Below are 12,736 nucleotides of genomic sequence, written 5' to 3'. Positions count from 1 at the left end.
TCCAAACCGCTTATCCTACTGGGTCGCGGCGGGTCCGGAGTCTATCCCGGAAGCAATGGGCACGAGGCAGGGAACAACCCAGGATGGGGGGCCAGCCCATCGCAGGGCACACTCACACACCAGTCACTCACACATGCACACCTATGCCTAATATACAGTGTATGGTAATCCTGTCAAAGAGCATCTGTTTGGGGGGAAAAAAAAGGCCGGCAGAGTGAAGGAAATCGTCAGGTCAAATACGTATCAATGGACTCTTGTAGGATACTTTTTTTGCTATAGACCATTGTCCCACAGAAAGCAGATAAACTAATCAGGTACAGAACATAGAGCCCAAAGGTTGTAGGTTTAAGACCGTGGATTTAAGACTTGTGATTTATACCCCGAGTGACACGTTCGGCTGAAGAAAACGGGCGTGAATCTTGCAACTTGCTTTGCAATGCAGCTATATGTCGAGTAAGAAATTATATAAAAATCTGTAAGCCCCAGAGAACCGCAAATGTAAATCACCGCAATGATGAGGCAGTCGAGCTGAAACAGAAAACAAAACTCGAGTAATGGAATGGAGCATTTATTTTACTGAAAATGGGACACGTGGGCAAACGTGCATCTGCCTCGTGCCGGGCTCGCTCAGATTAACTGCTGATTAACGCCGCAAAACCTTGACTCACCATTCCACCTGGCAGAGAAAGAAAAGGTGTGACCGCTGCTTAGGCAAATAAAATGCAACGAGGTCCTTTTGTTTTTTTTACTTTAAATTTGTGCTGCCATTTCTAATGCGTTTAGTTGCTTTGCTGACTTTTTTCTTTTCTTTTCATCTAAAGCGACAATTGCACTATAGCCGGCCTCTTCCTGTGTCTGAATCAGCAGCCTTCAGGAACCAGGTCGCTGCCCCTATCTGCCCGCCTACCCTCTGCCAATGTAACGTGCCATCCTCCTGCCAACCTTCCCTCTGCCAATGTAACGCGCCATCCTCAGACGGATCGCATGCCCCATACTAGACCTGAAAACACAAGCTACATCTGAACCCAGCCTAAAGGTGTAAGGTCGACATTCTGACTTTCCTGCAATTCGATTTATCGCAGCACTCAACACACAGGGGGCGATTAGGCTGAGCGAGTTAGGCCTCCATTACCTTTGATCGGTAGGTTGCCTCGGCAGACGAGTCGCATCACTGTTGGGCCCTTGAGCAAGGCCTTATCCCTCTGAAACGCTCCAGGGCTGCCGGGTAAATGCCCTGACCTCATGTTTCACGCTCAACTCTATATATATATATATATATATATATATATATATATATATATATATATATATATATATATATGCGATTGTGTATGTCTCAAAGGAGAACATCATGGGATACGAGGACAGAAGCATTCCAGTGTATCTGTACTTGTGCACACAGCAAATAAAGCATCATTTCATATTTTATCATTCATGATTCTTTATTTGCCATTTGCACAAGTATGAGTATAGACACTCCATGCTTCCTCTGCATATCCCTTCTTGCTCTCTGCTGACACATATACTCATTCGCAAACCAGTCAGTCAACAGATTAAAACCACCTGCCTAACGTGTAAATCCCCCTTGCGCCGCCAAAACAACTCTGACCCGTGGGGGCATTTTCTTTGAAGGTATCCTGTGGTATCTGGCACCAAGACATTAGCAGCAGATCCTTTAAGTCCTTTAAGTTGCATACTGGCGCCTCCATGGTTGGACTTGGAACTAGTTTGAGACCTAGGGAATCTGGTGCTCAAATGAACACCTTGAACTGCTTTTCATGTTCTTCAAACCATTCCTGAACAGTTTTCGCAAGGTGACCTGGCACAATATCCTGCTGAAATAGACCACGGCCATCGGGGAAGACCACTGCCACGAAGAGGTGTACTTGGAGTGAAACAATGCTTAGGTAGGTGGTAGGTGGTAACATCCACATGAATGCCAGGACCCAAAGTTTCCCAGCAGAATGTTGGCCAGAGAATCACACTGCTTCTGCAGGCTTGCCTACTTCTCATAGTGCATCACTTCCCCAGGTAAACAAGAAACATGCACTCAGCCATGCACAGGCAGTAACAGAAAAATGCGTCTCATCAGATCAGATCAGACTACATCCTTCCATTTCTCCATGGTCCAGTTCTGAGGCACACATGCCCATTGTAGGTGCTTTCGGGGGTGGAGAGAGGTCAGCGTGGGCACTCATTACCAGTCTGCAGCTATGCAGCCCCATATGCCGCAAGCCGCAATGCAAGCTGCAATGCACTGTGTGTTCTGACACCTTCCTGCCAGAGCCAGCACTAGCTTTTTGTTCTACAGTAGTTCTCCTGTGGGATCAGACCAGACAGGCTAGCTTTTTCTCTACACAGAGGAGGGTTATGGGCTTTGCTCAAGGGCCCAAAGGAGATGTGACTATTGTGCTGGGATGATTGAGTCATACAACAGTCACATCAAGCTGTAGTGCACCTCTTATGATTTTTTTAAGGACTAGTACAGTCAACAGAATGAATCTCCATCCCTACATACTGAAACAATGTACATTACAGTAATGTTACTTTTAACGGGAGTGTGGAGCTCGAGGATGTGGCAAATATGCACAAGGAAAAACATCTCACTGGGTCAGTATGTCCTCCCCCCGCCCACCAAAGTACAACTTACATGTAACTCTTTATTAGCGAGTTCAGTTTGGACCCTGTGGAGTCTATGACATCCTTTAAAAATAGTGCGAATGGTGCACAAAAATCGACCACAGGAGATAAGGCGAGCGGGATGGAGAAAGTGATGACAGGCAGGAGGCTGGACGACCCTAAATGCCTGAGCACGTGATAAACGTGCCTGATTGACGGTAACTGAATGATGGTAAATAGAGACTGTGAGGCTTTTACAGGGGCCCAGAATGCACACTGCAAAACCATCAGCCGTTTAATTACCGTTTGCCGTGGTTAGACTTGATTTTCGGGGCATTGTGAGAGTCAGGATGGGCATCTGCGGTTCTGTTCTGTGGCTTGTGTGAGACGGACAAAGGAGGGAAAAGGAGGGGTAAAGAGAAATGAAGAGGGGATGGAAGAGGCATAACAGGAGGCGGAGAGAGAGATGGCTGTCAGGGAAGAGAGCCGAGGGAATTAAGGTATTTCGACAGAGCTGTGTGACAGATTTATGGAGAGGAAGAGGAAGAGAACAAAAAAGAATCAGAGAATAATAACCAGAAAACGAGAGAATGTCTTTTTGGTGGAAATACATGGACAGTCAACAGCAACCAATGTTAAAATGCCTCATCTTTCTAGAAAAGTCTCTCCGGTGGCTAAAAGCTGTAATACTGGTCACATCGATCTCTTCAGGTTTCCGTTACACCTGGACAAGCATATGATGTCACAAAAAGCACCTATAATAACAATTATCTGCCTTGAACTTAAGTTTACGTCCATGTTTTAAGGTAAGTCCAACAGAAGGACTTTGGGGGGGGGGGGCAGCATATTACATTTAAGGGTCATAAAAAAAGACATAAAGGGAGACCTAGAACAAAAAAGGAGGGGTCCATTGTCAGGGATATGATGAGCAGATGTGGGGAGGGGAGAACGAGGTTGATGAAGTCAGGTGTGTGTGAAAGAGCCCGCCCCCGCCCCCCCCCCAGCCGCTCGTCAGGCCAGATGTTCGGCGTGCAGGTAAAAGCCAATGAAAGGCGACCGCACCACGACAGCTGGAAGCTAGGCAGGGCGAAGCGGCACAGCCAGGAATAAGCGTCATGTGGCTGACAGACTCGCCGGCGTGCCTGGGGGGCTCACGGGGCAGCCGGAGATGTGGGAGGTGACGTCGCTGTGCCAGGAGGGGGGAACCGAGCACCAGTGATGGTACAGAGGGAGAACATGGAGCCGTAGTCACACCAAGGAGCCCTACAGAGAAGGAACCTGGATGCGGACTGGTGGCCATGGCCATTATCCAGCAAATAAAACCAGGAATAAAATCACACCGTAAGAGCTCCATTAAACCTGGGGATTATTCAACCTTCACACCCTAGGAATGGAACCCAAAACCAGACCAAATCAACAGTGCCCAGGTATACACCTATATGAATGGGAAAAAAATTTATAAAAAAAATAAAATATATATATATATATATATATATATAGATAGATATATATGCACTTCCAGCTTTCAGGTCTGTTAAACACTCAGCTTAAAAAGAGAATTACCAAAAACTCAAGAGGCCAAGAAACCCTGGATTGACTGTGTAATTCCTACGCCTCCTGTATTTGTGCGGCCTTCACCACAGCTTATCGAAGTCACGCGGCGACCAAGGACCGAGAAGCTGAACGCTTGGTGTTTGGCAGAGACGTCATTCACGGTGGAGCGAGAGTCGAGTTGGCCTCCCGTTCCCGTCTAGTTAAACCAAATCTGTATTCCAGATGGTCTGCCATATCTGGTCAGTTCGAACCTCATATGACCTCTGAACTCTCACACGTTCCTACAAGAATTATGTTACTATGAGAAAAGTCACCTGACATGTGCCTCTGGGGTCAATCTGACCCCAGGGTATTCATGAGACCCACCTTAAGTATTGCATCACTACACACAGGGGAAGTACATGATGCCAGAGACATACATGACATGAGCCTGTGCTTGGACCCAAAGTTCTCTCAACTGTATATTTGTGCATGTGTGTTTCTCAATGGCGAGCAAGATAGGATGTAAAAATAGTATCTCAATGTACTTGTATTTGCGCAAATAGCAAATAAAAAGCATCATCATCTTCTCAACACCACAAACCCCATTCAACGAACCCATTTGTGAACATCAGCCCTAAAAGATAGGTGCCTGTCAAATAACCTCTTGTTCACCATGGATAATATTCTCATCTCACCCTCATGTTCTCCGATCCATCAAAGTCCGGATGCATCAGTTTTCAGTGTGTCCACGTCAACTTGGAGAACACTTCATTACCACCGCCCACACGCCAACACACACGTCACTGTCACATGCGTCTTTCTCTCCCAGTGCAAATCCTCTCAAAATCTGGGATATCTTTCACTCTTCCAGATTCACAAACCAGGAAGCTAATCACACCAGTCACAGTCTGGTCTGACCCGGCTCTCACAAAGGTGCAGGATGTCACACACGAAAACCAAATCACGACACTTTGATTTCTTTGAACAAGAACACCTTCAGCAAGCTCTGTATCAGCCGGACCCATCAACAGAGTAATCTTTTTTGTGTGTGTGTCTGTGTGTGTGTGTGTGTCTGTGTGTGTGTCATATGACAGGAACTGCAAGGTTACAGGAAAAAAAAACGCAAGGTAATCAATATCGCTCAGCAGTGTAGGCGAGGAATCGGTAATGCAGAGGTGCCCTTAGCGGAGTCTACAGCCTACAATCCAATCAGCCACCTATGGTGAAAAACTCACAGGGAAGAGAAGTAGTGGGACAGTGTGAAACCACCACAGGAATCACGACAGCAGATATGGGAGAGAACTAACTTTTAAACCCGCACTAACTTCACCCACTGCTGACCATTAGCATTAAACCTGAGCTTCCAGCCCCCTCAGCCATCTCAACTACAAATATAGGTTAGAAAGAACCGGGTCATTAGCAAACGGCGCTAATCTTGTTTTGAGTTGGATACATAGTACTTAGGGTGTCTGACTCACATGGCTGCTGTAATGACTCAGCCCTGCACGCGCTCGCGCCTGTTCAAAGGGGAGTTTGAAATTTACAAGGGGGGGGGATGTTCACCAGGGTCTGTACGCAGGACCACTTCATGTCACGCTGATTCCATGCGGATGATGGCGCCGCCGGATGGTGCTCAGGCAAGGTTAATGAGCAAAGGGCCCCAGAAAGAGCCAGCGGTGTCATGGGTGGGGGTGGGGCATGGGAGGGGGGGGGGGTGGTGGAGTGGCGGGCGAGCTTATGATCCCCCGCTCTGCTTATTGTCATAAGCTTCTGGCAGGTTTGCGAAGCAACAAGATAGCCAGTATTTTATTGTTTCCTTACTGATGAGGCAGCAGAACCAGGAGGGTTTGTGGGGTGGGGGGGGGGGGATGGAGCAAGTAAAATAATAAGCTTGAGACAGAAAAATGATTTACCAAATGCAGCCTAACTCTGGCATGAGGAAGGGGCAGAGCCAGTATGGCCAAGGCGATCTTTGAACGAAACGTGAAAAGCTGTGCCAGTAAAGACGATATATCGCCCCCTGCAGGCCAAGTGCTGCTGGCTGTCCAGCTCTCGCTTTGGCAGCAGGACGTGGGCGGACGCCGCTTTCCGGCTCCACTTAAAACCCTTTTATTGGATCCAGTATCGCCATGTGGGATCTTGTGGGGGGGGGGAGACGAGGGACCACCCCAGGCCGCCCCCAACGCCCCCCCTCTCCATCCGTCACCTTCCGTTGTTGTTGACAAAACAACGGCAGAATGTTGCAGATAAGACGCCGGGGTGGACGGAGTCGCGGCACTTAGAGGGGAAGCACGCTAGGAGCAGACAGAGAAGCGCCAGTCGGTGCACTTGGATTGGTTTGTTTTTCACCAGGCGGGAGAGGGAGAGTGTGCAAAGTGGGCACGCGTGGGTGTACATCCGTGTGAGCACTAGGCGTGTGCCCGCCGGTGCCAGTTAGAGGCCTCGCTCGTGTGGGCCGCCGCTCGATCTCTGCTGCATGTCCATTCCCTCTACTGAGCCGCCCCAGCCAGACGAAAAATCAGCCCCCTTATGTCAGAAAAGCGAGAATTAAAATCTGTACCTGCAGATTCTGCTTCTGACTACCAACCGCATGGGGAAACCCCTAGTGGTTCAGCTGTCTCAAAACCAGAGTGCGGTATACCGTGGTATTCCTGACTGACCGACCGAACGAGGAATCTGCCCACTATGTCTATGTCAGCCATGGCAACCCAGTTGACGACCGGTTCAAAGTTCAATCAAGCAGCACCCTTGGTGAGTTTATAGATGTGTCACACAGGTTGGGCGGGGGGGGGGGGGGGTCAGACTTCATGGATTTCAGCACGTTACTCAAAAACAGGGAAGAAACCAATTCAGCTTGTGACAAAACACCCCCTTAGCTACAAGACAAAACAAAACATCTTTTAAAGCTTTTAGCAACCGATCGACAGACTAAAGTAGCACCTCCCCCCATTACGGTTCCTCGGCGGGGGCAGCTAGTGTCCGTGGAGGCCATGGCTCTCCAGTGAAGGGCATCCGGCCCCCTCTGTAATCCCACCACTGCCACCATTTTGCTTGCGGTTACATTTTCAAAACAGATCCATCTTCAGAATCAGCTTGCTGGGAAAACAACCTGACAGGCCGAAACTACTCGATACGTTACCTCACGTCCTTCTGCTACATTAGGGTCTTTCAAAGGTACAAAAGATAACAGACAGTCCATGAATCCATCCATCCATTCATCCAAACACTTACGTTGGCTACAGGGATACCAGCCAAAACCAGATCGCCACCCATAACTCAGTTACCATCACACAGCACTAAACAATCAGCCTTAAAAAATGAGACACAGTGGAATGTAAACAAACAACAGATAAAAGCCACTGCCACTACCTCCACCATACTCTCACTTTAAAACATAACTCGTTTAGGGGAGAGTACTGACTAGACAGATGAGACAGCACACTAAATTAAAGAGGAATCCCCCACCCCAAAAAAAAACCAAATACAGTAGTGATAAAAATCTATGTAGGCTTAAATATAATTATTATACTCAAAAACCCAAAGCAGTTTGAGACATTATCAATCATAACACCACTGTGGGATTTTATAATTAGCGATAAATCCTATTTTTGGGAAAACGGCACTAAGAGTGACATATTCTTGTACATCGAATACTGAAGTGAATGTGTGTATGCAGATGATTCCACTTTCCAGTCCTACTGGGACAACGCCAGCCTGATGAGTCCACCCAGTGACAAAAGCACCTCAAAAGGGCAAGCGAGGGGGGTGTGGGGTTGGTGTCCTAAATCGCACTGCCCGTCCGCTTCAGCACTATCACCAATCAGGGCGCGGAGAGATAAAGAAAGGAAGGAGCAACATTAAAAAAAACAAGAGCCGTGCACCTCCAACACAGACAAGCCACGACTCGCCAAATCTCAGCCTTTAAGATGATACCCATCCGGTCCTGGAGACAGTTAAGGTATGGGGCTGCTGGGGGAGGTGGTGGGTGGGGGGCTCGATATCGATGTATGGAATGACAAGGTGGCGCTCAATGTCAGCAGTCTGCCGGCATGCCTCTCCTTAGCAGATCACTTTCAGTGAGGGTGACTTCCTCTGTTTTATTCTACCCATCAGCCACTTCTGCCAGTTTAATTCAGACTAAGCACCTTGGTCAAGGGCAGGACTGCAGGGGACTGAGAGCCTCTGGTCCCAAGTGCTGCAGCCCGTTCGCTCGTCGTGACTCCGACTCTGATGTATCGATACTTTAACAACAAGCGTGGTCTTATTAGGAGAAGCTCCTGCCATTTGTGCATCTAGCACCATGTCTTCTGTCCCCCCCCCCGCCATAAATGGGGGTCGCAGTGGCTTGCACTACTGCCCAGTGCCTCCAGTACGGGGAGCTCATATTCACTTTGGATTCCTTCCTGTACTCCAGATTCCTCCCACAGTCCAAAGGCAAATTTGGGCCAATGAAATTGCCCATAGCCTGTGTCCTGTGATCCAGCCTCCCGCTTAAGGTTCAATGCCCAATGTCCCCATTGACCTTGTAATGGATAAGAGGTTGGAAGATGGATGACTGGAAATACCTCACAAAGCAGTTAGTTCAAGAACTAATGTACAATAAGGTCTCTCAAATATCAGCATATATGGGAGAAGACAATCTATGTATCCAAGCAACACAAAAAGATATTCAAACATAGACACGACCCTTGCAATTTGCTTATTACCAATATCATACTGACGTGTAATTAATTGCTTCTATTTTTTCCTGGTGATCTGAGCCATTTACAGGAAGAATCAGCCTTTGTGAGGCAATATGTGAAAGTGCAATTATATAATATGACAGAACTGGACTTTGGATTTGCTTAACATTGGCAAAAAGGCGACAATTACAGCCTGCAGCTGTCTGAGTACTGTCACTCGAAACTGAAGCCACTAGTTACAAAAAAACAGCAATTCACAATCAAATAAAACTTATTATTGAATAAAACTTAATAAATGCATATAATTCCAATTATATATATGCATGTGTGTATTCCTCCGTGTTTGCATGTAGGATGCTACTGACCAGTTAACCCTCATTATTAACACCTTCCAAAAACTTATCCAGTACAGACTGGGATGGATGAAGCCGCGCAGGGTACATCCTGTCCGGATGGGATGCCAGTCCACCACAGGATGCACACACAGTCACACAACCAAAAAAAAAATCTTCAAATCTGTATACGATTTAAGTGAGAAAAAGTAAACATACTTCCATATCAACCAAGTAGCCCCCATAAAACACATAAAATATAATGTGATTTTGTTTGGACAACTTCATAGAGAAAAGGTGACAGAAGCTATTGATGTTCTTCTCAATCCTGTTGCCCTCCATCTTCCGTCGGTTAAGAGTCATCTGTCCTAACACACACACACACACACACACACACACACACAAAATAACTGTGCCATGTCACTGGAACACAGCATTCCGTAACTTTTCCTCACTATCACCATCCCTCTGAGCTGCTGATGACTGAGCCCCTCTCAGGCCGACGCTACAGTCTGTGACCTGCATGCGCCGTAAGTCGCGACGTCACGATCACACCCCAGCCTCTGCTCTCCAAACACCTTTATCTTGCTGACCAAATAAGGCAGAGCACCGGGGCTAGCAGACAAATCATGCAAGAAAATAAGCCGGACCTATTCCTAATTTCTGCGACAGATCATCCGCATCGTTCCATAGCAGGACCGTGCCACAGTTGCCGGTGAGGACTCCCCTACTGCTGTCCCGATTCACTGTGCGGCAGCACTGCCTTCCCCCGACTTTGCGGGTGTCAGCGCTACAGAGTCGTCTGTTACCCCCCCCCCCCCCGGGACGTAGTGGAACATACCACTATTTGGCACTCCAGGTGGCTCGGCAACAAGCCTCCATCTAACACTGCCACCCCCACCACATCACCGGCGACAGAGATCAGCAGCCAAAGCCTTTGGCTCACAGATCTATTAGCTTAACGAATCCCAGCCCAGGGTGAGAGAATCTGACCTCCAGTGCTACTAAGCCGTGGGGAGCAGAGGCTAGTGCTGGCAACCTCTGCTGGCACACGAGGCATACAGAAGATGAAGTGCAGTACTGGAGATGGTTTGACCTCTAATACCAGAAAATGAGCATTGGTTTTTCCTTCATTGCACTGATTTCCAAGTGTGCATCACTGCTGACACTTAAATTCAACTGTTTCCCTTACAAATATGATAAATATTTGGGTGTCTGACAGCTTTGTGTGTGTGATAGAAAAAGCGGAGGGGGGGGGGGGGGTTGTTGTATACTGTTGGACAAGACATCAGCGCAGGTTACATTACATACATCCACGCGGTTAAACCTTAGACGGCTGCTAGTGTCTGTAACAAACGCGAAGCCCAAATATTGATATAACGACATGAATACTGCTCAATTTCAGCAGTGAATCTGCCTACAAACGCCCACACTATGCAAAAACACAGGCGAACCCGCATGGGCACGTCAATATCAATAAAGGCTGACACATAGGCACCGCCAGGATGTACGCGGCAAAAAACGTTCCCACTTGGCCCCTCACTCATTCATCTGCCTGGCGTGCACTCTCTCTCTCTCTGCGTCTCTCTCTCTCTCTCACACACACACACACACACACATACATACCTACATACATACACACACACACACACACACACACACACACACACACACACACACACACACACTCACGCGCACACGAATCACAGACACCGAACAACAATCTCGACAAACGACGGAAACGCTGACCCGTGTTAAACACACGCACACACATACACACACACACACACACTTTTTCTCACGACCAACCTGCAAACCCTCGAACCGGCTCCGGCTGCCGAGGGGGGGCGATTTACTCACTGACACATAGCGCTACGGTATCACTGACCCGCACGAGCGCAGCCCTGCCGAAACATTCACTCCCGTTAGTCCGTTTCTAACATTCGAGAAAATTACATCAAAGCACGAGGCAGTAGTGGGATATTGCCGACCGTGACGGGAATCCCATTATAATTCAAACGAGCACCTCTTATTTATTTATTTAGATACCGTATAAGGATATTTGCCAGATACTCAGTAGGACGCCCCTGTATCACCCGGTACCCTCTACTTCCCATCTGACATGTCACCGATCCGGCTCTCGCGTACTGACTCTCCGGGCTAAGACATCAGCGGGGTCCGTCTGTCGGTCCACCGCTACCTTTCGGTTTACACCCCCGCTCTTAACCCCCGCCACTAAACCGGGTGATCTGAGCCTCCTTCCCCAGTCGACAGGCCCGATGAGCAGCCTAGCGGTAGGAGGAGAAAGAAGGGGCACCGACACAGCGATGGCCACAACGGGACGAAACGATGACAGGCCGGATGCGGACGTCTTCGATAGCCCCATATTGCTGCTCTTACCTTGGCTTTGGTAATCATGTGTGTGGCGAGTTTAACCACCGCAAAGTTCCCCTTGCCGATGGTCCGCTCCATCTCATAGTAGCCCACTCGGACTGGGGGGGGCCTGCTAGGCTGGATGTGGCTGGAACCAGTGATGCAGCCGGTAGCCGTGGCGGATTTATGGTGGCTGATCCCGCTGGAGGTCTGTAATCGGCCCTGGGCACCCATGCCTACGGGGGCTGGTCGAGTAGAGTGCGTAATCCCGGCCGCTGTGGATCCAGCAGCACCTCCGCTCGACACAGCCGCCATCTTCTTGCCTCTCTGCGGGAACAACAAGCAGCCTTGCGGAGCGCGCAGCGCGGGCACGCCCCCGCCCTGCGTCACTGTGCGAAGGCTGTATCTCCGGAGCGCCCTCTCCAGGATGTATCCATGGCAACCATAAGCGTAACAATGACTTCATTGGGCCTGAACGCATATTGGGGTTGCCTTGGCAACCAAACTGTACCGTGAGACCAGTGAGACGAACATTGTCCTACCATGACAACAGCAATATTCCAGCCTGTTCGCTTCTTGCCACTATTTATTACAACCCTGGTATTTCATTCCCTCTCCTCTTTCTATCCCTAGGGAACGCACCCTGCTGGTAGGAATTTTCGATTACTGGGATTGTGCGTCTCATGAACGCGCAAAAGCAGTGAAAAACGTTCACAGGCCATGCATACGCAGTGCCTGGCTAGGCGTAGGACAGAAAGCACCGATTTGTCCCATCGAATTGACAAAGATGTCATTTAAAACAATACCAAAACTGTTTGGGAAAATAAGATACCTGATTATTATACTAACGTTAGAAGCAATCGCAAAGCCATTGCTTTTAAGTAACACCGATACCACATAGTCCTTACTCCCGGTTTGGGTATTTAATGGATAAATGTTATCAAGCTCTACCTGGATACCATATGGTGTTTTGCGCCATTGCACAGTTAAACAAATCACGTGGTTATGAGTAGTGTATATATCATGTTTCTAATCCTTAAAACAAGCATAAGATGCTCTTTTATGTATTGTTTTGCAATGTATGTGCAGATTTAAGTGGTATTGCATTTATGTATGGAGTAGTTGTGTGGTATTGTATGTCCTTCCTTTTAGCAGTGTATTTTACAGTCTCTGCAGCAGTTTTAAAGAAGCACA

The 12,736-nt window shown here is 48.2% G+C and overlaps 1 protein-coding gene across 1 annotated transcript in view; it reads right to left on the bottom strand.

Annotated features, from left to right (window-relative positions):
• sik3 (SIK family kinase 3) overlaps positions 1–11,899 on the bottom strand; it is a 34,924-nt gene extending 23,025 nt beyond the window's left edge. Inside the window, 1 exon segment of the mRNA XM_048980999.1 lies at positions 11,570–11,899. Coding sequence (XP_048836956.1) covers positions 11,570–11,857 — 288 coding nt within the window. The 5' untranslated portion in view covers positions 11,858–11,899.
• Positions 11,900–12,736: the final 837 nt, after the last annotated feature.

The sequence above is a fragment of the Brienomyrus brachyistius genome, chromosome 17 (assembly GCF_023856365.1).
Source record: "Brienomyrus brachyistius isolate T26 chromosome 17, BBRACH_0.4, whole genome shotgun sequence".
Taxonomy (NCBI): Eukaryota; Metazoa; Chordata; class Actinopteri; order Osteoglossiformes; family Mormyridae; genus Brienomyrus; species Brienomyrus brachyistius.
The sequence above is the reverse complement of the archived record's forward strand: the minus strand, read 5'-3'. Positions and strand labels throughout refer to the sequence as shown.